This window comes from Tenrec ecaudatus, chromosome 8 (assembly GCF_050624435.1).
Source record: "Tenrec ecaudatus isolate mTenEca1 chromosome 8, mTenEca1.hap1, whole genome shotgun sequence".
Classification (NCBI taxonomy): domain Eukaryota; kingdom Metazoa; phylum Chordata; class Mammalia; order Afrosoricida; family Tenrecidae; genus Tenrec; species Tenrec ecaudatus.
In genome coordinates this window covers 150,870,000-150,897,549 of record NC_134537.1, presented here as the reverse complement: position 1 = coordinate 150,897,549, position 27,550 = coordinate 150,870,000, and the positions used below count along the sequence as shown (strand labels likewise).

The 27,550-nt window shown below is 36.2% G+C and overlaps 1 protein-coding gene across 1 annotated transcript in view; it reads right to left on the bottom strand.

Moving 5' to 3' along the window:
- PUM2 (pumilio RNA binding family member 2) overlaps positions 1 to 27,550 on the bottom strand; it is a 198,401-nt gene that overhangs the window by 16,386 nt on the left and 154,465 nt on the right. Inside the window, exons 14-17 of the mRNA XM_075557066.1 lie at positions 24,562 to 24,705; positions 24,142 to 24,441; positions 19,646 to 19,882; positions 266 to 533 (exon numbers count right to left, since the gene is read on the bottom strand). Coding sequence (XP_075413181.1) covers positions 266 to 533; positions 19,646 to 19,882; positions 24,142 to 24,441; positions 24,562 to 24,705 — 949 coding nt within the window. The remainder of the gene's footprint in view (positions 1 to 265; positions 534 to 19,645; positions 19,883 to 24,141; positions 24,442 to 24,561; positions 24,706 to 27,550) is intronic.

Here is a 27,550-nt window from a genome sequence, read left to right as displayed (position 1 = left end):
TAAAGCATAATCTTCAAACAAGTAAATTAATTCAGAGATAATATATCCAAATAACCCAATAATAAGCATTACTATATTTTCATTATTAAAATACACATGGTATAAAACTTGGAAGCCATTTTTAAAACACCATTTTAATAGTTTATCCTACCAGGAAAAAAATTAACATTGATTAAAAAAAGTTTCCAACATTTATGTTAGGTAATTATAGTCAAGTTACGCTGTAACAAGGTAGTAATTTCCCTAGCAAATCATCATTACCTACCTAGAACCATGCTGGTCTTGAGAAAACTCAATTATGTGTCCAATCAAGTCTCTAAGTTGAAGGTTTGGGAAGCGGTTGTTTCTGAAATCTTCCAATAATCTACTTCGGCCAGAAGGCATAATATCAGACCTATTATATCGGAGTCGAGAAGGAGGAAAGAGCTGGCTGCTGGAACTAAACAGACTGGAAGTGCTTGAAGCACTTCGGTATTTTGCTTCTGCTCCAGGTGCTGCAGAGATATAGCGACCACTACCATTTGTTAGTCCTCCTACAACAAAGCAGTGGTGTTAGCAAGTATTTTCGACAAAGACAAAGTTAAAACTTCATAAATAAAAGTTACTTAGGCTATAAATAAGTCTTTAAAAATTACTACGTTAATACATTGTTAAAATTAAAATTGGAGTGTAAAAAATCTTACATAATTAATATGCACATAAGAGTCTGATGAGAAACATTAATTGTTCTTAGCACTTTGTTTAAAATATAATGAAAAGAGCTAATGTAATATGCTCGAATATCAATACCAGCATACTGAAAGCTTTCAGTAATATTAATAAGTTATAACTAGGCAAAACATTTAAAGACACTGAAATAATTTGGAATTCATTTGCAGTGGAAATACGATAACATCTAATAACTTTGTATTTTTGAAATAACATAAAAATACATTAAGTCATTATATCATCTATGTAAAAACAATTTGACTACTCCTTCGTTAATCCACTGATTAATTCCTGTACCAAAAAAACCCCAACCCCCTTCAATATTAGATAGGTCATCTAAATCAGACTAATTAGAAAATTACTCATTAACAAACATTAAAAACATTAATATTTTTATAATAGAAAAAAGCTAATCATAATTTGTGAGAAATGAATACAAAGCTTAATTAACTTATATCTATTCCAAACAAGCAAACTGATGGGCAGCCAGTAGACACAAAAGTAAATAAACAGGAAGTTGTTTTAACTAAAAAGATAGTTTAAAAGTACTTGACAGTGTCCTTTTAAAATTTTTTTAAATGTAGATTTGATAATCCAGATAAACAAAATCCACGATTACTTTTATGCTAATAGATACCAACTCTATGTAGAGTAGTGCTATACATTCGAATCCAGACCACAGTGTTTAGAAGACTCCCAAGGACACACTGTCAGTGCAACGTGGTAACACAGCAGTAACAGCCAAAAGGCGATCCAGGGACGGAATGGCAAAAGCTCTAACTGTACAGGTCAAAATGGATTGGCACAGTCCTCACTTTCTATCTTCACTGCCCTAACTTTTTTTCTTAATTGAACTTTGACACATTATATATTAATTTATTTGGATCCCCAGCCTTCATAAAATTATATTCATCCATATAATAGATTCCCAATAACCTACAACCCTGTGAGATAATTAAATGTTCTATAAATATTTAATATTTCGTGTAGCATCAATTGTGTAGGCACAATTCTAGAATATCCTTCTAAACAGTATATAATTTACAATTCATTTTATACATTAAAACCACATTGTACCCAGTGCTACATAACTAAGAGCTCACTTAAAGACACATAAAGAATAAAACATGACAAAATTTCATTGTTTTAAAAAAATGTTTTCACTATTATCAATCCTTCCAGTCTATTACTATTTCTGATGGTATAGTTCCAACCAACTGTTTGCAACAGTAACTTATAACTAGTCTACCGATTCTTTGACAATGGGATTCAGATGGCTTTAACAGATACAAAGGAACCTCAAAACAGTCATGGAAAACTTCCACTATCGTTAATTTTTCCACAAAGTTTTTAAAGCCCCTTCATAATTGGGTCTTTACCAAGCATGACACTGGGTTTTTAGTTAACATCCTTTGCAACTCCGTCAGGGGAATTCTGCTTACCATTCCAATCAATTTAGATGTAACAATTAATTATACTTTTCCCGTAATAGGTCAAAATAATAGTGCCATTTTATGCTAAAAACCATAGCATCCTGCTAGAGTACATCCTTTAAGTTCTTCAACCTAAACTTCAGTCATCATCCCAAACTAGTCCCTCCCATGCATTTCCTGGTATTCATCTAACTGCTCTCCTCTCCATTCTCAGATTACCTCGGTGCCATTGCTCATTAGGACCCATCAGGATCTCATGTGGCCCCATCATTCTTAAAGCACTTCAAATTTTCAGTACCATAAAAAATATGTACTCAGCCTAGGAAATTACTGCACCAATTCTACGTGGCATCATTCAGGTAGTCCTATCAATCTCCAAAAAGGACATTTTCCCATCTAAGTAGATTTTTTGATTCTATTAGGAATTAAATTCCAACGCAAGCTTTGCCTGACAATTTTAGAAGTCTAATAATGGTTAACTGTCTTGAACTTTTGGGCTTTCAGTTATAGAAGACTCATTAAAATTCATTTATAAAATGGAAAAATTAAACTGCGTTAGGGTAAGATTGGCTGTTATATAAATCAATGATCATTAACATTTGTAATACATCCAGAATTTAAATTTGGCTGCCTAAACACTAAAAGCTTGTTATTCAAGGCCGATTTTAGAATTGAGGGACACCCCACAAGTCAAAGGCTTACACTCTTCAAAAAAAATGTCAAAAGGGTCAAAATCATAAACGATGAAAAAGTTGAAGACTAAAAAATAGAAAATCCTGACATAAAATGTGTGATCCTTAATTTAAACTTAGACCCTCAAATCAATCTACATACCTTTCTTCTCTTGTTATATAGAAATGCATGAGACAACTAGCAAAGTTTGAATAGTCTGCTGTTTTGATCATAGCATTGCTATCAGTGATAATTTCCTGGCTTTGACAATGGTAGTTATCAAAATAAAGCCTAAATTTTCTGAAACATACATTGAAGTATCTAAATGAAACATCCTATATTCAATCTCTTCTCAAAAGGTTGAAAAAAATGTGTGTCTAAGATGGTAATGTGGAGAATCTGAATTGTGAGTATTCTAGAATATTCTTGTGCTAATGTTGCAACTTTCCAATAAAATATACAATTATTTCAAAATAAGTTAAAAATGAACACACACAAAATCATGTTATCCATATTCGTACTACAGCTGCTGCAGTCTAGAAACAGACGTGGTCAGATAGTTTCACTGCTCATTTTGCATGTTACTTGGCTTTACTGAGTAAATCCGAAGCTGAAAGGAACAAAACATTTTAGAGAACTTCCCAGTGTGCACACAAATTCCCTTGAGACTGCTAAAATAGCAGAGACTGAATTTCTAAAGAGCTTTCTAGTGATGCTGCGGCTGGAATTCTGAGCACACTTTAAATAGAAAGGCTAAAGACCTTACCATATATACTCAAGTACGAGCCGACCCGAGTAACAGCCAAGGCACTTCATTTTACCACAAAAACAGCATTAGAGATATGCTGAAAAATTTTTGCCCCCAAAACTGCATTAAAAATATGCTGAAAACAGGGCACAATACCCACCCAAGGCAAGGGTGCTTTTATCTCCACAGGGAAAGAGGGACCAGACTTCAACCCAGTGCTCCAAGATCTGAATGCAACATGCTGGCATGGAGTAGGGAACCAGTAGAGGTCTGAGGCTGGACCCCAACCCCAACTATGTGGACACCAGCCTCTCTCCCCCAAAGAATTTATTTCAGAGAACAGCACTGAATCTGCAGCTCTGGGAGAAGGACATGTCTGATCAGAGCACACAGGAGCAAATGAAGGGGGAGGAAGAGAGTGGAGCACATCCTGGCCCACCAAGCCTTGAGGGCGATATTCCCGTTCAGCGCAGCGAATCCAGAGGACCATATGGCCGGACACACTATGAGACACAACACCTCTCACTGAGCCCTTACAGGGGACAACACTGAAGACACAGTGTGGGAATTGTGCCCGATCTGATCCCCCCCACACTGAGGCAAAATACTAAGCTAAGGGCATGGAACAGAGCAGCAAGGGGTACAGAGAAATAAACGTTGGGGCCAGGGCTTGACTGAAAAACACTCCTAAAGGCCAACAAATATCCTTGAACTATCTACAAGCTTTTCCTTATTGTTTGGTTGTGTTGTTTTTTTTTTGTCAGTGGCTTGTTTTTGTTGCTTTTGTTTTGCTCTGTCTTGTTTTTGTGTATGTTATTATCTCCACAGGTCTGTCAAGACTGGATGAACAATCTGGAGAAAACAATGGGACCAACAGTGCTGGGGGAACATGGGAGAGGGGAAGGTGGGGGGAAAGGTAGTGGTGGTTAACAACCCAGGGACAAGGGAACAACAAGTGATCCAAATTGGTGGTGAGAAGGGTGTAGGAGGCCTGGTAGGGCATGACCAAGGGTAATGTAACTGAGAGGAATTACTGAAACCCAAATGAAGGTTGAGCATGTTAGTGGGACAAGAGGAAAGTAAAAGGAAATAGAGGAAAGAGCTAGGAGGCAAAGGGCATTTATGGAGGGTTAAATACAGGCATGTACATATGTAAATATATTTATATATGAGGAAATGGAAATAGATCTATGTGCATATACTTATAGGTTTAGTATTAAGGTAGCAGATGGATATTGGGCCTCCACTCAAGTACTCCCTCAATGCAAGAATACTTGGGTTCTATTAAACTGGCATTCCATGATGCTCACCTTCCCGACACAATCGCTTAAGACAAAGTGGGTGCATAAACAAATGTGGTGAAGAAAGCTGATGGAGCCCAGCTATCAAAAGATATAGCGTTTGGGGTCTTTAGAAGCAACAAAGCCAACATGGAAGAAGCACACCAGCCTGTGCGATCAGGAGGTGTCGAATGGATCAGGTACCAGGCATCATCAGAACAAAAAGTCCCATCATTGTGAATGAGGAGGAGTGCAGAACGGAGATGCAAAGGCAAATGGACATCCCTTTACAGAGGGTCCCAGAAAGGAGATGAGCCAGTCAGGGTGCAGTGTAGCAACGATGAAGCATACAACTTTCCTCTAGTTCCTAAATGCTTCCTCCCACCCACTATCATGATCCCACGTCTGGTCTAGCCAGATTTGTAAGGTACAGACAACAACTGGTATAGATAGGAACTGGAAACACAGGGAATCCAGGGCGAATTATCCCTTCAGGACCAGTGGTGAGAGTGGCCGATACCATGAGGGGAGAGGGAAGGTGGGGTGGAAAGGGGGAACAGATTACAAGGATCTCCATATAACCTCCTCCCAGGGGGACGGACAGAAGAAGAGTGTGTGAAGGGAGACATCGGAAAGTGTAAGGAATGACAAAACAATAATTTATAAATTATCAAGGGTTCATTGGGGGGGGGGGAGCAAAGAAGGAGGGGAAAAATGAGGAACTGATGTAAGGAGCTTAAATGGAAAGCAAATGTTTTGAGAATGATGAGGGCAATAATGTACAAATGTGCTTTACACAATTGATGTATGGATTGTGATAAGAGTTGTATGAACCCCTAATAAAATCATTTTTAAAAAACGTGCTTAAGAAACTCAGATTATACTCTATTATATATGGTAAATAAATTTTAGAATCAATGAAAATATGGTCACACATTTGTAAAAATAAAAGCTCTAATTTTCTAAAAACCGTATCGAACGACCTTTGACCTTGGTTCTGGCATCTCATTTTCTGCAGCTTTTATGTGCTTACCATAATCAGTATCTTTGGCTATTTTAGAAGTACATTTAATAAGTAAATATTGATCGCGTCTACTATTCTAAGTCCTGAGGCATGGCATGCCCCTATGGTATGAAATTATTGTGCTATGAAAATGTCACATTAATATAGTCTTGTTATTGTTTAAAAATTTTGTTACAGGCAAAGTTTGCAATATGCCATTCTAACAGCTGTATGAGAAAAATATCCCTCTTTCAAGATAATAGAATCTCCCCACAAAACATTTTGAAGCCAATCATATTTAACCCCGAAGATTAAACTGGAATACAAAAAGCAAATCAAAATTAAAAAACCCCACCATTGTATTGCCATATAATTTTTCAAATGAGCCCTGGTAACACAGTGATTTACATATTGGGCAGCTTTCAGTGAAGTTAGCAGTTCAAATCTACCAGCCACTCTGGTAGAAATATGAGGCCTTTGGCTATTAAAAAGTTTCGCAGCTTCAAAAATCCACCGGGGCAGCTCAAGCAGGCCCTATAGGATCACTATGAGTTGGAATTGACTTGATGGGTGTGTTTGGTTTTGGTATAACTTTTCAAAAGAATACCATCTTGACACACTGAACAGAGAATATGCTGACCAAGAAGTCAAAAAATATTTTAATATATGAATCCATATAGAACAAATTAAAAAAAAGAAAGTAGGCAGTGGTCAAGGATAGACTCAGTAAAACAATCAACCCCCCCACCCCAAATCACTCAAATTCAATTACTCAAACATACTGAGATTAAAGGTGTGGAATAAGGCCTGCCTTTTATGCTTCTAATATAGTGGGAGAATAATAAACCAAGAAGTAATTCTATTATAACCTCCCACAAAAACCAAACACACTGTCACAAGTCAATTCCAACTCAGAATGACTATCTAGGGCAGGGCAGAACTTCCCCGGTGGGTTTCCAAGACTGTAACTCTTCAGAAGTAGAAAGCCTAGTCTTTCTTAAGAGTGGCGGGTGGTTTCGAACTGCTAACCTTGTGTTTATCAGCTATTTACTTTAACCTAGTCTGTGATCAATGTGGTACAAAACTATAAAGTACAGACAATAATGTCAACAAAGAATGGTAATTTTACAGAATGAAATTTTAAAAGTACAAGACAATAGCTAAACAATTACATTTTAAATGGTGATGTGTTGTCTGTATTCACAAGACTACAAATATGAAGAGAGTAAGAAGAGATGGTGCTTATTTTTCTCAACAAGCTTTTCATGCAAAGTTGGCATATAATAAATAGTGGCTGAGTAAATGGCTAAGTAAAAATTTTGATGAGGCATAAAAATTGTAAAAAGGCTTATAAAAACTACATGCAAAAGATAAGTCACAGCAACTTGTTTCATTGATTAGAAATTAAACTTAAAAGCACAGCAATAAAGATGATCCTTAGCTAGTTATTTCTAATTTAAAAATTAGATTCTTTGATACAGTGAGACATTCCCATTCCCATTTCCTACCAAGTCACAACAGAGGAAATGATTTGCTATCATGTTTTAGACCGTGCACAAAGATGCTAAGCTCAGGTAACTGAAAACTCTGACCAGCTAGCATCAAGCTGTCTCCACGTACGTCAGAAAGGAACTGTGCTCCACGGGGTTCTCAAGAGCTGACTTCTCAGAAACAGGTCGCCATCAACTTTCTTTGGAGTGCCCCGAGTACACTGGAACTTTCAACCTCTGAGGTAGCAGCTAAAGGTACTAAGTACTTTTACCACTCAGGAACTCCAAGGATGAGAAAAAGAGTGTTTTCATGTACACCAATAGTTATTAGATGAAACTTAAAGCATTCTTTGAGAAGCAGTATGGGTGGCATCCTGGAGTGAGCTACAAGAGATGTGGGCTCAAATTTTTGTTTGCTCTTTACTAAAATCATGATTCTGAGCTATGAGGGAAGAAGTTAAAGTTCTCCCCTCTCTTACTCTTATTGTTCTTACTCTCTGCTTTTTAAATTTACATTTTATAGTACTTTCTTTTTTTTTAATAGTACTTTCTTTGAAAACCTGGCAAGATTTTAATGTTAATTGCATTAAATCTAAATCATGGATCTTAGTAAATGAAAAGATCAGGCTTTTCTATTTTATGGCTCATCTATTCCTGTATGTTTGTAAATGTCAAAGATACAATGGTAATCAAGAGTTCAGGTCAATGGGAAGAAAGCAGATACGCAGGAAAAGTGCACTTGGGAGATGACGTGGGATAAATTTAAAGGCTCAGATGGAGCCTGTGATCTATGAGCAAAGTTGAATAAAATTACTCCTTTCCATTGTTTTTCTCCATGTGGATGCTACTGGAAATTTCAGTGGGACAATCTCGTCTTTGTGACAACTATAAAAATGTTAGCATCTGGCCTGTGAATATATAATGCCAATAAAATCCCCACAATCACTGTGATAAGCAAAATTGATTGCCACACATTTCCAATTTATTCACTTCCTACTGAAGCCCTAAATTCTCCAAAGTGATTCTGAATCCTGAGATCAGATCATAAAACATTTCTAGTCGTAATCCATGATGATCTTAATTGAATGGTGACCACTATGCCAACTTTAAGAACAACAAAGGCACAGGACCAGCCCTAATCCCAACTACTTGGACATCCCCCTCCCCCCAGGAATGCACTTCAGAGGACAGCACTGAAGCTACAGCTGAGGGAGAGGGTGCAACTGATCAGAGCACAAAGGAGAAACAGAGTGAAGGAGAGAGTGGAATACATCCTGGCCCACCAAGCGCTGAGGACAATATTGCCCCTCAGAGCAGCCAATTCAGAGAGGATCATAGGGTCGGCCCCACTACTAGACATGACGTTCCTCACAGACCAGAGCGCTACATGGGACAACACAGTGAGGAAATTGTGCCCTATCTGACTCCACCACACTGGGGTGAAGCACTATGGGGAGCAAAGCAATGAAGTCCCTGGGGAATACCAAAAATTGGGGTCAGGGCATGGCACCCCATCAGACTTAACTCGAAAACTCTCTTAAAGGTCAACACACAGACCAGGAACTATGTATAGGCTTTTCTTTTTTTCTCGTTTTTTGGGCTCTTTTTTGTTTTCTTTTGTCTTTGTGCTTATTATTGTCTCTGCATGTATATCTAGATAAGATAGGCAGGATAATCAAACCAGAGGGGGAAACAATGGACTGATGGTTCTGGGGGGACAACAGGGGAAGGGGGAAGAAAGAGGGGGGGCAATAAATTCAGATACTAGAGAACAACAAGTGATCTAAAACTCAATGGTGAGGTGGGCATAGGATGTCTGGTGGGGCTTGATCAAGAGCAATATATCTGAGAGGAATTACTGGAACCCAAATGAAGGCTGAACATGATAGTGGACAAAAGGAAAGTAAAAGGAAATAGAGGAAAGAACTAGGAAGCAAAGGACATTTATAGAAGTTTAAATACAGGCATGTACACATGTAAATATATTGATATATAACAATATGGAAATAGATCTGTATGCATATACTTATATGTTAAGTATTAAAGCAGCAGATGGACATTGGGCCTCTACTCAAGTATTATTCCCTCAACACAAGAACACTTTGTTCTAATAACCTGGCATTCTGTGAGACTCACCTTCCCAATGTGATCTCTGAAGACAAAATGGGTACATAGGCAAATGTGGTGAAGAAAGCTGATGGTCTCTGGCTATCAAAAGATATAGAGTCTGGGGTCTTAAAGGCTTAAGGATAAACAAGTGGCCATCTAGCTTAGAAGCAACAAAGCCCACATGGAAGAAGCACACAGTCTGTGTGATAATGAGGTGTCCATGGGATCAGGCATCAATGACACACAACAAAAAATAATTTGATGTGGATAAGGGGGAGGTCAGAGTGGAGACCCAAAGTCCATCTGTAGACGATTGGACATCCCCTCACAGAAGGGTCAGAATGAAGGAACAAGCCAGCCAGGGTGAAGCATAGCACCAAGAAAACATTCAACTTTTTCTAGTTCCTTAATGCTCCCCCCACCCCAACTATCATGACCTAAATTCTACCTTACAAATCTGGCTAGACTAGAGCATGTACACTGGTACAGATAAGAGCTCAGAACACAAGGAATCTAGGACAAATAAACCCCTCAGGTCCAATAATGAGAGAAGCGATACCAGGAGTGTACGGGGAAGGCGGGGGGGGGGGGGGAGAGGGGGAGGAGAGGAGAGGAGAAAGGAGGAGCCGATCACAAGGATCAACATACAACACCCCGCCCCCCCCCACCAACAACAGAAAAGTCGGTGACAGTAGACAGTGGACAATGTAAGATATGAAAAAGGGTTCAAGAAACAGGGATGGAAGAAAAATAGGAGAACTGATACCAAGAGTTCAAATAGAAAGAAAATATCTTTAAAATAAAGATGGCAACACATGCACAAATGTGAAATGAGCTTGACACAATTGATGTATATATGAATTCTAATAAGAGCTGTAAGAGCCCCCAATAAAATTATTTTTTAAAAGAAAAAAAATTAGAGCACACACACACACACATTTATTCTCAGCATAAGTAAAAAAAAAAATCAAAACAGTTAAAAAAATGATAAATTCCTGGGGAAAAAATGAGGAGCTGAAACCAGGAGCTTAAGTGAGGAGCAAATGTTTGAGAATGATGAGGGCAATGAATGTACAAATATGCTTCACACAATGGATGGATGTATAGATTGTGAGAAGAGTTGTCTAAGTCCCTAATAAAATGATTAAAAAATAATACATGCATATGGTTAAAAGTAAAAAAAAATCCTCTAAACATAATTTCAGAACATGTTCACATCTTTCCTATTCATTAAGCAATAAAATAGCTTTAAGACATATCAATGTTAAAACAGTGCTGAATTTCTATCAGAACCTGTAAACAATGCCACGTTGAGAGCTGACTGCCGCTGTACAGTCATGTCAGCCATTGCCTTATGCCTACACAGCAGTCTCATTTGGTGGAGATGATGTCTGGATCCTAAAGATTTAAATAATAGCTTTGGCATAATTCTCAAATGGAACTAAATTAGAAAAGAAATGGATCTAGATCTATTAGTCTTAATATAAAATTAAAACAACAATACTCTATTGTTTCCTGAGGTAAAGATGAAAAGCTGACTAGAGTATACTACTAATGCATTTTATAAAACCATTCAGTGCATGATAGAATAGCACAATGGAAAAACCAGAGTATTAATCAGAAATCAGAACTGTTTTCCAATTTTAGTTCTGTCATTTACTGGTTTGGACCAATCACTTACTTTAATTTCCTCAATTTTAATTTTAATGGGCTATCACTCAGCCAATCAATCTATGTGAAGCATTAGAAAGGAATGAATTAATATGAAAGTGTGAGTTAGAAAACTTTAAAATGCTGTTCAGTTATAAGGAATTTTGATTACTATTTTAAAGACTAATTTCAATTAAAGCTCTGAAATAGCATTGCTTTCTACTATCATGAACAGTGACATAGGAAAAATAGGAAAATTGCACACCATCTGCATGTAGCTTTATGACCAAGTTGTCCTCGCTTGTTTCAATTTATTTCATTCTAAGAGGGGCAACTGACTAAATTTGCCAACAGCAAACAATTTTAATAGCACAATTAATAATTACTTAAAAGGAAACAATGACCATAGGCATTAATATAATTCTACTTCTATTTAATATTCTTTTTTTATGATTGGGAGAGAAGACAGATTATGAACATATAAAGTAAGCTGACACATTCTCATCTATTGACAAGACAGTCTGGTGATCCTTAGGAACTTAAAGTGATCTTTCAACAAACATATTTGGCTTCAAAACTTACATTTCACATTTAGTACTCTTTCTGCTGGAAAAAAAATAAGCCAACTGAATAAGATGTACAAAGTCAATAATTAATTCTTAATATGCTGCATTATTCAAGAAGATTGCTAGCTCCAAGTAAACTGGCTGGTGTAGAGTCAATTCCAACTCATAAGTACCCTAAAAGGACAGAGTAGAACTGTTTCTATAGGGCTTCTACGATTAGGTCACTTTGGATGCAGGTGGGCACATGTTTTTCCTATGGAGTGCTGGTGGGTTTGAATTGCCCAGGACCTTTTAGTTACGAACTGAGCACTTACCTACTTTGCCCAAGGCTCTTAGCTACAGGTACAACAAAACAATGGAAACATTTCATGATCTTTCAGAGTCAAATATTTCAATACAATTCTGATTTTTATTGGGGAAAATGATTAACAACACAGCTTCAGGTAAGGTTTTGTTTTCAGAATTGTACAGCGTTCTTTGTATGTTGGGGTAAACAATTGCTGATGTTTAGACTTCTGTTTTCTTGGTGCTCTTTTCCTTTCTTTGTCTGACCCTTGTCAATTAAGCACTGCGCTTAAAAGCCAGTCAACTCAGAGGCTAATCTGAAGGGCTTCCAAACGGCTCAAGACAGCCCAATGGATGTCTCAACCTTTCCTGATAAGAACTCTCATCAAGCCAGACACAAAATCAGAAACCGCTATTATCTTTAATTGGAATTGAGTTTTCCTTTTGAAAATGAGAATGAGATATGGAGAGCTACCATTACAACTCTTATTCAACATTGAACCACAATTCCTAGTCAGAGCGGTAATGCAAAAAAGAAAGGATACCGATAATGTGAAAGGAAGGAAAAATAATCCTTATTTGCAGATGACATATAAGGAGTTCAAGTAAAAAAGAAAGTATTACTTTCAGTGTTCCAAGTCATACATTTTATTCTAATATATACTATTCCAATAAAATGCACATAACCACACCTTGCAATCAGCAGATAACTTCAGAGAGTCATCTCAATAATATACTTGTCTTCGATTGTTAAGAGACTTCAAAAAAGGTCCAAATCAAAGTAGAGGCATCTGAGGGGATCTGTTGGGCCAGTCAAGACCAAGAAGTCAGCCCAGAACATTATGGTAATTCTTTTTTTTTTAATTTCAAAGAGAAGTTCTTGATATATTTCTCAAAGGACATAAGGCAATCATTCAGGGGAGCTTATCATGAAGTTTACAAAACTTAGAAAACTGCACTGGAGTGAAAGTCAAGACTGTTGCACTCCTAAGAACTTGTTTTCCCAGCACCTGTCTGTTCCTTTGAGGGTGGCCATGACTTTCCTATGAGAATCTCATGGGTTTCTTATAGGATGCCCAAGCTGTCATTTTGAAGTGATATTAAATCAATTCTTCTGGGATAGATCAGAGAAATGGATACACTGCCTTGGTAAATGTATAAAGCTAGATGGAGGATTGCCCTTGAATACAAACTCAAGAAAACCAAACTCATGTAACCAAGTTAATTTTGACTCAGATCAACCCTCTAGAACAGGTTGTACATTTCTAAGACTACCTCTTTACAAGAGTATAAAGCCTCCTATTTCTCCTGCGGGGTGAAACTAGCTGGTGGTTTCAAACTGCTGAACTTGTGGCGAGCAGCCCAACATGTTACCCACAACACCACCAGAGCGCCTGACCTTGAACATATAAAACCTCAAAAAGTCTGCAGAAACTCCTGCATCTACTCCAAGATGAACACATAAGCACCAGATGGGTTTTTCAACACTAACAAGAGGAATTGCAAAGAGTAATCAATAAAATAATACCATTTATAATAAATCAAATGAGGAAGGACATACTGCCATTGGATTTGATTTAACATTGATCTTACATAATACATAATAACTCCTCTGGGTTTTTGAGCCTGTAAACCTTTACACCATCAGGTGTCTGTCAGGTTGTCCTACTGTGTGTGGGTGGTTTGTGAAGCTGTGTTGCTGGAAGACATGTCACTGATTATTTCAACTATCTGCAGGGTCATCTCAAAGTGAATAGGTTTCACCAGGCTTCCCATACTAAGTACAGATTACGAAGAAGGGATAGGCTGTTCATTTTAGAGGATTTAGTCACATGGAAAACTTTACAGATAGCAGTGAAACATTGCCAAGCACTGAAAACCTCATGAAAAGAAGTAAAATATCTTTAGAGATAGTGCCAGAAGGTGAGAGCCCCCTAGGTTGTTGGAACACTCAAAATATGACTGAGGAATTGAACACAATGAGGTGAAGGGAGTATTCTTTGGGATCTTCATTTGCTAGTGGAGCATGACTCGATCTGAGAAGAAACAGCTGAAATCATTAACTAGTAATCAGATCTTGGAATGTATTAAGTATGAATCTAGGAAAATCGGAAGATGTAAAAAAGTACATGGAATGCATAAAGATCAACACTTCAGGCGTTAATGAACTGAAATGGACTGGTGTTGGCCATTTTGAATCAGAAAATCATACGGTTTACTATTCAGGGCCTAGCAGATTCAAGAGGAATGCCATCACATTCATCATCAAAAAGGACATTTCAAAAGCAATCTTCAATATGGTATTATCTATCTGCATATAAGGAAATACAGTAAATACAACTATTATTCAAATTCATGCACCAATAAATAAAGCTAATGAAGCAGAAATAGAAGAATTCTGTGAATGTCTTAAGTCTGAAATTGAACAAATGCGTGATCAAGATGCACAGATAGTTATTGTCAATTAGAATGCAGAAATTGGAAACAAAGAAGAAACAGCTGTTGGAATATATGGTCTTGGTGCTGGAAACGAAGCAGAAAATTGCATGACAGAATTTTTTAAGACTAATGACTTCTTCATCACCAATACCTTTTCTCAAAAACACAAAAGATGATTATACATGTATACTTCTGCTGATGAAATCCACAGAAATCACATTAACTAACTATGTCTGTGGGAAGAGAAGCTAGAACACCTCAATATCAGCAGCAAAAACCAGGCTAGGTGCTGATTGTAGAATCAACATCCATTGCTCAAATGTAAGTTGAGGATAGAAGCTAAAAAAAAAAAAAAAAAAAAAAGTAAATACAAACGATTACATCCCCTGGGGATGTAATAACAGAAAAGTGGGTGAAGGGAGATGTCGGACAGTATGAGATATGCAAGAAAAAATTATAAATTATTAAGGATTCATTGGGTGAGGGGGGGGGTCAGGTAGGGAGGGGAAAAATGAGCTGATACCATGGGCTCAAGAAGAAAGTAAATGTTTTGAGGATGATGATGGCAAAATATGAACAAATGTGCTTGACAGAATGAATGTGTGTACGGATTGTGATAAGAGTTGTACGAACCACCAATAAAATGATCAAAAAGAAAATTAAGTCCATGAGAACCAAAACATGATCATGAGTCTATCCCACCTGGATTTAGAGAATATCTCAGTAATGATTTGAGGCACTAAACACCAGTGACAGATGAACTGTCATGACATCCAGAACATTATAAATGAGGAAAGGAAAGGTCATTAAAAGGATAGAAAAGACAGTAAAGATCAAACTGGATATCCGAAGAGACCCTGAAACTTGCTAATCCAAGTAGCTAAAGCAAAGGGAAGAAATAATGTCAAAGAACTTAACACATTTCAAAGAGTAGCTCTAAAAGACAAAGTAAATTATGTTAATGTAATATGTAAAGACCTAGAGTTAGAAAACCATAAAGGAAGAACACGCTCAGTGTATCTGAAACTGAAAAAGAAAGAAAGAAAAAATTCAAGTCTTAAGTTGCCATAGTCTATGGGGAAAATACTGAATGATGCAGAAAGCATCAAAATAAGATGGAAAGAATAGTCATTTTACCATGAAGATGGAAACAACTTATCTACCCTACCATTATATACATAACTAAAATGCTGCACACACATCAGCAGAATACTATGCAACCATAAAGAATAACAATGTACTGCTGAAATGTAAAATGGATTAATATGGGGACTTTATTCCAAGTGAAATACATCAATCACAAAAGGATAAATATCTATGATGCAGTTTTCACAAAACACAGCATGTATACAGACCCCAATGTTGGTTGGTGGTTACCAGGGGTAGGAATGGGTGGATGAGGACAAAGGAAGTAATCTTTTTAGCAAGCCTGTTGCTGTCCAGACGAGTTCAATTTATAGTGGTCCTTTAGGACAGACTAGAACACTGTTCCACAGAGTTTCTGAGGCCATACATCTTTTAAGAGTATATCACCTCATATTTCTCTCTGGGTAGCTAGGGGGTTTAAACTATCGACCAGTGAGTAGTGTGCGTAATTTTAAAAAGTTCGTAAATAAAGGAAGTCAACTGCTACTGTGATTTTTAATGACCTGTCCATGTAACCAAATTATAGTTGATGAGGGTGAATGAAGGTTTTTATGGAAAAGCGCCAACTACGACAGAACTAGAGTACCACAATTTGGATTTGTAACTAGTAGATCTATGTAATAATCATAGGCTGCTAGAATCATTAGGTAGAACAGACAAATTTGAAAATGGAGGCAAGTAGATGTGTCCCTTGAAATGGTGCAATAAGAAGATACAGAATCAAATCTTTATAAAACAAACAAATGATACTGACCAAACTTCTAGATACAATTTCACTTTATAGGAAATAAAGGAACATGTTAAGCAAGGGTAATCAGGAAAGAAAGAAAGAAAAGCGAGAAATCGAACAGGACAATTTCTTCAACAAATACATGGAAGGGGTGGGGACACGAGGAATTGTTACAGACTGCAAAGACTTCTCAAGCATGTACTGTGTATTCCCTGATTCAGTCAACCCTCAATAAAAAGGTATGTTAGTCAGTGGGGAAAACCAGACCAACCAGGATTCATTAATTGTTATTAATTTGGAAAAGTACAGCAATGATTATATTTAAACAAGAGTATCTCTTACAGACTTGTACTAAAAAATGGAATGTTTTATGCCAGTCTTAATATGTTAAGGAGGTAAGGTGACCAAAGACTTTACATGTTATACTATACTTTTATATTCTTGGTGAAAAACCCTAGGGAATAGTCTATTCTATCTTACAGGGTTGCTATAAATCAGAATGGGCTTGTTGGCAGTGGTGGTGGTAGTCAATCCTGCTAAAATACATACTTCAACTTTTAAATTACCATATATACTCGAATATAAGCCGACCCGAGTATAAGCCAAGGTACCTAATTATTACCTGGGAAACCAGAAAAACTGATTGACTCAGTTAAAAGCCTAGGGTGGGAAATGCAGGATGTGAATTAACACAGAGACCAGAGGGCAGAGACGGAGCGCAGCCACATCCTTACCAGTTCAGCTGCCGGCGTAAGTGAATCACTATGGTTACTTCTGCGAATTGAAGCTGTCCATGTCATAGGACAGCTCTGATTGGTTAGATGTGGGTAAACAAACATTCAAAGCACTGCAGTGTCAGCGGCAATCACCCGTGAGATGTTACACCTTGCTGGGGTACCACTGATCTGTGTGTAAGCCGAATCCCAGTTTTTTAGCACAATTTTTGTGCTGAAAAACTCGGCTTATACATGAGTATATACGGTAGATAACATCTTTTTTAACATTAAAAAATTTGTTGTTTTAAGTGAAGCAAAACATTGTTTTCGTATTAAGCTATGTATATACATACAACCCAAAAAGCTTATAAAAAGCTAACTAATAAGTTTCATTAAATATTTTGAGCTCAGACTAAAGCATATCATTAACTACATTAAAGTTTCTTGTCTTAAAACCACACAATAAAATAACCAGAATAAACAAATTCAAATCAACTTATCTCTGCCCTATTTTATATTAATATATGAATTGAGTAAATCAACAAAAATATGTATGCAAATTCCACTCCCATAGATATTGTGTATCAGCAGTTTTGATTCATGAAGACATTCACTTCAAGAATACACAATATAAAATATTTTTTAATCCCTAGAGGAATCAAGTCTCGCAACATGATTTAATTACAGGAAAGCGCAGAATATATTATTTCCACAAACACTACATAAAGAACAAGTCAATGAAGTTCACTCATTTTTAACTGGTGGATCTGCTCATTATAAATGCACTTCCAGTGATAGTACCGAACACACACACACACACACACACACACACACACACACACACACACACACACACACACAGGCATGTATCTACAGTTAAATCTAATTTAAATGCACTGTAGGCCAGCTCATTTTATATATAAATATTAAAAGATCGTATCAAATGTTGTTATATCAAGAAATACAAAAGTATCAAACTTTACATTATAGAACTGTTGGCCCAAACTGATGTGTTTCCCACAAATGACCAAAATTCCTTCCCTGTGCATCTTTTAGGTTAGATTCCTACAGTCTTCACAGAGAAGCATATACCCAGATTGCTAAGGAAACATTTAAAGTCATTTATATCCAATTTCTAAGCAAGATAGAAAACAGTATCACTTCCAGAGGCTCTAAAGCATACCAGCAGTTAACAACTGAACAAGCATCTGATTTGAAACTTACCTATTAGAAAATGAAAGTACAAATATAATCTTAAGAAATAAAACCCAAAGCTATTTTAATAGGTCTATTTTTAGATTTGTTTTGCTCCAAACTTTTTTTTGTCCATTTCAAAGTTTAAAAGGCATGTTTTATGTGACGAGAGGGGCAGTGGTGGGGGAAAGGTTTGAATACTAATAGAAATCAGAAACTTGTGTCACTAAGAAGACCACAAATCAAAAAATGTGTCAAGCTAAAAACTGTTTTATCTACACAAATAGAGCTGCACAACAGATCTTCTAACGACTCCAGCTAAAGAATGAAACGAGTGCATATATTCAATAAACAAATCCTCAAAACAACAAAGGGGAAGAATTTGGGGCAGAGGATGAGGATTTTTTAAAAAGAAAATTCAGCCCACCTTAGAATAACATAAATCTAAGTAACCACTTAAACAGGTCTTTGTTTTGATGGCTATTTACTAAGTTGATGAGCTTTAGGAAAAAGAGCAAGACCCATATGATTAGGGAAAAACACACAATCACTAACTTGTAATATAGCTGCTGACAAGAGCATATTATTTTTTTAAATCACAAGCTGATTTAAATCTTTCCCAGCACAAAAGTCAGGATTAAAATCCCTCAGTTTGAGCAGACCTACTTCCATGACAAAAATTCAGAATCTATTTTAATGAAATAATTTAAGATAAAAGAACACTTACACAGTGCCTCTGCTATTTAAAAATCTTTAAAAATATACGCTACATGGTTATACTTTCAGGAGAAAGAGAGAAAAAAGTTAAAACTACCAATGTAATAATATAGGGGTGGGGTAGTATAGCTAATATATAAACCAAAAGCTCTAAATACTCCAACTTCCAGGGAACTATCAATCTAATACATTTCCCCCCTTAAATTAACAACACGTTAAAAAATTAAGAGAAGTATGTGAACCGAACTCATAAGCTTCTCTAACTCACAAACATACGAAATTCGTATCCCCAGTTACATCTTTTGGGTTAAATGGCCAGGCTTTTAAAGGCAAAGCAAAACCACTGTTCTAAACTAAATGGTTTCAAATTCCGTGAACTGCGTGACTAATGCTTTCCTCTGGTGTGCAACAATTTTTGATAGTGAAATTCCTCTTTCACTATCATCTATTAATAGTTGACTTTTCAGATGATCCGAAACACACACAAATCAAAAGCACAGACAAGGAAAAAAACAAACTATTGTATTTAATAAAAGAAACATTAAAGTGGGGGAGGGGGGTCCTTTACCTTACTGTACATCAGACCCTCACTTTGAATTTCAGAAAAGTAGAACCTTTTCAAAAGGCTAATATCTAAAAGCAAAAGCAATTTGGCATGTTTTATCCAACAATAAATATTTTTACATACATTATAAACACACACACACACACACACATGTATACATACAAATAAAAAGGGTTTTGGGTTGTTTTTTTTACCTAAATGCAAACTGGATGAGGATCCATGTGATGAAAGTGATGGCGGTGGCGTAAGTGAATGTCCTGGAGTTTGGCTTGGCAGAGGCATGCCTATTGGACTTGGAGAGGAGGAAAATCCCAGACTATTGTAAAATGGTTGCCCTATGGGTGCTAGGCTGCTACTAGATCTTTTGTACAAGTCAGAGCTAGTAGATAGAGACTCTCTCCTTGTAGCACTACTACTTGCAGAACTGCCAACTGAAGAAGAAATAAAAAAAACCCTAATTACATACAGTGTAAACTGAATAAAACCTATCCCCAACTCTTGCTGGGCAATAAAAGAAGTCATCACAATAATTATTTTTAGAAACATTACTGAGAAGATAATTACTGTGATAACTATATATACTAATTTATTAATCATAAAAGGGTATAAATGCACCCCAATACAATAAACTAGATACTAAACAGAACCGTCATATGTTTCATTATTTCACATATATTTACCATTGACACATATGATTACTGTGCTTTAATACCCTGGTATGATTATAAACCCTGCAATTACAAGTGGTCTGCTTCAGAATATGTTAGAGATCAATTAATTCCAATAAGGTTAAATTCTGGTAGTGTCCTAAACTCTAGAACCTGGTTCTTGGACTTTAACTCAATGTCAAAAAAAAAAAAAAAAAAGAAAAACATACGATTATACTGATTAATAGAGTAGTAATAATCCTCCTCACCATCTACATTTGGCTACTCATTTGTGTTCAAACCATAGCCCTTTAAATTCATATTGGCCCGAATATTAGGCAGTAATGGAATATGATGGTAACTCTTCATACTATATACTACCCTATTTTCTATCTAAATTTCAAAAATATACCTGAAATTACTAAGCTTAAAAAAAAACAACAACCCAAACTTCTAAATACTGTTATCACACCAATAGATATGCTTTTACTTACCCCTCAGGACTCGTCCATTCCTGAGATTACTAACATCCTGAGACTCTTAAGTGAGGATTGAAGAATCTTTAAACATCTATCTCATATCAATATATAATTTATCCAAGCTTCGACATCCCTTATTGTACTACAAAATCAGTAACTTCTGACTTAATCTCAAATTCAACTATTAACATCCCTTTGACATTCCTGTATTCCACAAAATCACGAGCAGTGGGGAGGTAGAATCACATATCCAGGAAGGCCTTTATGAGTTCTGTATGCTCACAGAGCAACGCAAGTTCTGGCCGTTAAATCAACATATAACTGAATTCTTCTACGTGTGCCCCCCATGGCTGCCCATCAAGGCTTACTCTAACTAGATTCTTCTGGCTCACTTGCAATACCTATTTTCAAGGATGTTTCTTATTTTCAAAAACTAGCCTCTTTTAATCTACCTTTTATACCAGAGAATCCCACAGAACACTTCTTATCAAATAAAAACAGAAATTCGATGCTCTATATTCGGACCAATATGGCAATTCTTTTCAAGGTCATTTTAAAGTTTCTATAAAGTTTTAGTTTACTAATGACAAGTCTACTTTAAGTAGGACACTTAGGCTATGGATTAAAAAGAAAAATTAAGCAGAGCACATGATGTGTAGCCCAAATTAAGCCTGTGAGACAGACAGAAAACTGATTACACTTGTTCTGAAAAATTTAAGAAAGAAAAATACAAAAGAGGCTTACACTATAGTATTAAGTGAGACTATGCTGTTCGACTGTTTAGACTAGCCGGTACTATTTCTGATAAGACATTGTAAGTTCTATTGAAAATTTCACATTTTAAAATATATAAAAGGGAAATATTAAGTAATTATACACATTTTAATAGCAAAAGCAAATATGTACAGTAATGTAATAAAATAGTTCTTGCTTGAGTTGGTTTTGGGAAAATTGTCAATGCATGCTATATTAACTATACTAATTTAAAAGGACACTGTCAAAGTGATTTTCCTAAAACATAACATTTAAAATTCCTATTTATTTTTGAAAACAATTTTAACTGACAAACAAAGATTGATGAGACCAGCAGCATGACTGCAATGGCAAATAAAGAAACAATTGTTTTGACATGTGCAATATTATTTTCTTCCAAAAAGGAAAAATCAAGCCAACTTTTAAAAATAAATCAGTAATAGCTTTATTTTAAACAACTTGGTTCTCAAAGTTCTACTACATGCCTAAATTATCTGGTGTGACTATTAAATATAACCAAGTATAGCTGGTCTAAGAGACTAGACAATAGTCACTAATCATCCATCAACTGTATATGAAATGTCAAATTACAAATTTTCTATCAAAGTAGCATTTTTCTAAATAGTGGGCCAACAAGTATGATATCTTTACTATAGTTCAATGGCTAAATTTCCTGGTCAATTATTTTATAAATTAAGGTATTCACCATATTTAAAATTTTCATTATATATGTTAAAAGAATAAGGGTATGTCTGCTAATTAGGCATGTATACACATGCACACAACTACAGGTTTTAAATAGGTAAAAGATCATTATAATGTGAAACACCCATGGGTCGATTTATTTTAAGGGTACAGACATGTAGAACTTGAATGAAATTGCAGAAATTGTCCAAGAGGAGGGAGAAGAAAATGGACTCTTTACTGGTATTTTCAGGCATGACAATCACTAACTGTCCTTGGAAATAAGGGAAAGCAGTATCCCAGACTGAAAATCAAAACCGAGCAGTGCTTATAAAAAAGGGAGGCATTTAAAAAGTAACGATTTGCTTTAGGGAAGAGGCATCAGCAACAGAGGACATTTGGAAGGCACTAAATATTTATGTTAATTAGAATGCAAGGAAAAGTCTAACAGCTAACACAGACACTTGGGAATTTGAAAGAGCCATGTAAGGGGCCTACACAGCTGTTGTATTTTATCAGGAAAAAGAAGTAAAGGTTTTTGTTTTCCACCCAAGTTCTTTTCTGTTTTTCTTGAATTACCTAGGTACTAAAATCTACACTTCGGATAGAAATGATTTACATAATTTCTTTTAAAAAGTTATATATTGTTCCACTTTTATGTTGAACATTTGAAATGTTAAATTTTTAGTTAGATGGAGATAAAATAAAATACCCAATTCAAAAAGGGATGAAATAATTAAGTAGGAAAGTGTAAAAGTGGAATAGTCTCCATGGTCACTAAATTTTCCCTCACCTCAGAAGTTCTTGTTGCTCGCTCTTTAGATGGCCTAAGTAAGTATGGCGTTTAATACTGGAGTTGATTAAAAAAAAAAAAAAGCATTCTGCCTCTTAAGTTTATAGTTCATTTAAATATAAATACTAAAAAGTATAAAGAAACTTCATTAGAAAGCTAGAAGCATATTTTATAATGGGTAGAATGTGTTAATTTTGCCATTTTCCACACCAGAAAAGAATTAATTTGTTATGATGGGAAAACAGATGAGAAGTGGACATCTAGAATGTTACAGAGATAGAAAATCTCGTAAAGCTTTAACCCTGCACTCAAGAAAAAAATGGACAAAGGGAGAAAGAGGAAGCTTTCTGGTCTTAAAGAGTTCTAACCTGGAAACCCAAAGGGGCAGTTCTATCTCATCCTATTGGGTTGATGAGTCAGGGACTTTCTTTTAAAAAAAAATAAATGAGCTAGGGTAAGCTGCTTTTTTCACTTTTTATAAGAAAGTATATTGAATACTATGGAATCTACTACTAATTGTAGAACACAACCAGGGAAATTAAGTCAGTTTTTAATTTTTGCTACAAAAAAGTATTCTTAAAAAAGTAAATCTCAGATAGTAGTAATATAATGTAGCATAGTGTCAACATGGCCTTTTCTTCATTTACTTCTAACTCGGTCAACAAACCTGTTTGTGTGGGTAAATTATCTTGTGGAGCTCTTTAAATCTGAATTCAAGTGATAAATAATGCTAGGATATGGGAGGAAACATTCATTTACCTGTAGCTTTTTAAAAAAAATAATAAAGGCTTAATGCATTAATGTAAGAGAAAAATAAGCATTCTGGTAAGCTTCTTAGGGGTTGGTTTCTGCTTAGAACATTAAAATGTATTTTATAATTATATATATTTTCTCAACTACACAAAACCATAATGAACAAATAGCACTAAAAATAAATCATAAGTAGATGATATTGGAAGAACAAAAATTGAGGATGGCAAAATATTTAGCTCCTCATATATTAATTTTATGACGAGAATAAGGAAGAGCTAATAATTAGCATATATTATATTGCTCCAAGCAAAACTACCTAAAACAAAATTACAGAAATACAATTCTACAGCCAGTGGGAAAAATAAACATCTTACTGAGCAAAGATGGGCTGCCTACAATGAATTAGGCATCCATAAATACTCAACTTGGCAGGAGGAATATTTTCTTGTATAAAATTAAACCAATAAACACTATTCATGTCTTCCTATACTACAAGCTATCATTGCTTATTTTAACACCAAAAGCAAACATGCACCTCAGACTCACTTTGCAGAATACACTAGTCTTAAAAAGGAACATACCTGAAGAACCAAATCCACTGAGTGCTGAGCCTATGGCAGCACCCAAAGAGCTACCACTTCCAAAGCCAAGAGATGCACTTCCAGGTTGACCAGGTCCATGAGAAAATAAAGAAGTGCTCTGGGAACTATTACTTAAAGAACTGCTCCCATAAAATGAATTAGACTGCAGATTGGTGCTTGGCTGCTGCTGTTGCTGCTGCTGCTGCTGCTGTTGTGGTGGCTGAGTGCCAATTGGCCGAAACAGACCATTTGTGGTGCCTGTAAGACTATTTGCAGTTCCTCCAGCTGCCGCTGCTGCTGCTGTAAGTGATAAAATTCAGACACTTCTTAAAAGTACCAAGAAATCTATCCTGTATTTAAAAATAGTTCTGAACTCTTAGAAAAAAACATTACCCCCCCCAAAATGTTAGGAACACTTACCAGCTTGTGCTGCTGCTGAACTAATTAAAACAGGTGTTGGAGCCATTAATCGAACCGGAGCTCCAAGGCCAGTTCTGGCTCCAGGGCCAACCACTAAGGCGCCAGTCTGATCATAATAGGCGGTTGGAGCAAGTACTTGATAGCCTAGATAACATCAAAATCAAGTTTACCAGTGAAAACATTACCCAAAATATATATCTTTATTTCCCCTTGCATTGTTAATTTTGTATCAACCTGAAAGCGGGTATTTTATACTATTATCATCTTTAGTTACCCTAGAAGCATCAGATCTTAAATTTTACATACAAAATGAAAGTAACTTTGAACAATTTGTGTTCTCTCTAAAATTTCACAGCTACCGTTCCGCATTTTCCTTAATACATAAAGACTACAGGCTAGCAAGGGCTGACAGTGGAAAGAGCTCTCTTTCCTTAGCCAGTGAGGATAGATGTAGGGGAACACCAAGGTCAAACACTAAATGAAATGCTAAGCATCCAATTTTAGTGAACTTCCACACCAAGTGGCTCATTACAAATATTCCGTTAAGATTTTCTTTCTTAAGCATCTTTTTAAAACCTCCCACCTTTCATTCAGTAGCCTACTGCTACCTGTTGCTCTTTCGGAGCTCACTCATGTCTAATTAAAGCTCTAAAATTTTCCTTTGGAAATCATGAACTGTCCTAGAGGTTCATTCCTAATGACTTGCTACTATTGTAAATATGTGTGCTGTTTGTTCTTAGGATTTTTTCCTCTCTAACCACGAAAGTTAACCATGACAAGTTTTAGTGCCCAGGTTATGCGAACGTCATAAAGTGAGTTCCGGTGCAGATTCCCTCTTTCCTACTTCATGCAACAGTTGAAGACTAGGATCCTTCCTTCCTGGAATGTGTGCTATCATTTGCTGCCGAAGCTAGCTTTCTTAGCTAGCACTTTCTTGTTGAGATTATTTTTTATGGCTCAATTATTTCCTTAATAAGAGTTCATATATTTTCAATATATTCTTGATGCTGGGCACCTTGTAGCTTTCTAGGTATTTTCTACTTTGTTTACATTTCCAGATTATTAACGTTAGGTTTATACCTAATAGCCTCTATGACTACTTAATTTCCCTGATACCGACTATGCTTTCTCTCTTTCTCACTCATTTTTGATGGGTCTGAGAGTTTTATCAATTATGCTAGTCTTTCTTTGGCACATTCAGGTTTGTAGTTTCCTAATTTCTAGCATATGCATGTAAATCTATGTATTCATTCCTTCGATGTTGTTTAGATGGTGGTCAGAATTTAAATTAAGCATGTAGTGTTTCTACTACATTATCTTTTTTTTTTAATTGAGAATTTGCAGTTAGGTGGGTGCATGGAGGGCATGGGGAAAGGCAAGGAGATGCTGAAGATACAGCATGACATCAATAATTCTAAAATACAATATAGATCTAATAACTTCTTTGGCACAAACAAAATTATTCATCTCTTAATTGTAAGACATATTCCAGTTCAAACATGTCAAAAACTGTATAAGTGAGCCACAAACAGTTAAATGCAAGGCAGACAGAAGCAATTTCAAAAGATAAGCAAATGTGCCATGGTAAAAAAAAACTAGCAATCAATACACACAGGGAAGAAAAGATAGGGAAGGTTTCACTGAAGAGGTTTTATTACTAAATTAGAAAAAATGCATAAAGCACAATGAAAAAAAAACTAGATTAAAATACTGAAGCCTTTTCCTCAAAATGTGCCAGGAATTCAAAGACATCATGGTCAACTGGCCCAACATAGGTTCACAAAGACACTGTCTTACATCTTACTTTGTGGTGAGCAGCTATTGAAATCCTAAAAGCACGTCAACAGTCATCTAACGTACAGCTTACTGGCCTCTCCTTTTCTAGGCTTAAGGCAGGTGAAGAAAATTGAAGAGACATGGAAACAAACCAAAGATTAAAGGACCACCCACACCCTAACCTCTGTGTGGTGTCAATTTGGGACTTGTGAGTATTAAAAGTGAAGGGGTGGAGTCGTCTGCCAATCAGGTCATAGCCAACGAGGACTCTGTGTTGGCATGGATTCTCCTGAGAATTCTGGGAACTCTGGTATTTCCTCCTTGGAGGCAGGACATTATCCTCTCTCCTCAGCTCATTGCCTTGGAGATGCTCTACTGACAAGACACATGGCACTACGCTGACAGACCCCATGCCTTGGGAACTGAAGAAGCCACGTGGAGACCCCCTGCCAGTGTTGAGATGTTTACAATGCCACTGGATCTAAAGACTTTCTACCCACTGGCCTGTGATCATCCTGCATTCGACGTCATTTCATGTGTTTTGTGAGTCTGAAGAGGACATTATAGATTGGTATCGGACATATGGGCTAATATAGGACTTAAGGGCTTCGATTGAACTGCTTTCTTAACATACAATTACTTTATATAAACTCTCTCTTTATACACATTTGAGCTCCTATGGATTTGTTTCTCTAGTCTACCCAGATTAACATACCCTGTAACCCGATAGTGCCTTGTTACCACTAATGCTGCTCTGCTAAGGATCACAACAAAAGGTCCAGGACAGAGTGGGGGGAAAAAAAGGTGAAACAAAATTCAGAATCATAGCAAAAAGACCAGACTTATTGGTCAGACACTGGACGAATCCCCAAGACTATGGTCTTTAGTCACACTCCAAGTGTGGATCTGAACTCACATTGGAGGCACAATCTAACAATACACAAGTCTATAAGGAGAACAGTAACACCAGGCACTCCTTAGCTAAATCAATCGTTTGATATCAAAAGGGCAGTAATCATCCAAGGACAAAATTCAAAAGGAAAGAAAGGTTATGAAAAATTAAAGATTGGAAATGGGATGAGTGAAAGAAAATATCTAAGAATCATTGAATGGAAAATGAATTTGCTCTGTAAATTTTCAGAATAAAAGCAAACAGCATAAATCTCCATTTGTTTATATTTAAAAAGGTATTTGACACTAAAAAGAATTGAAC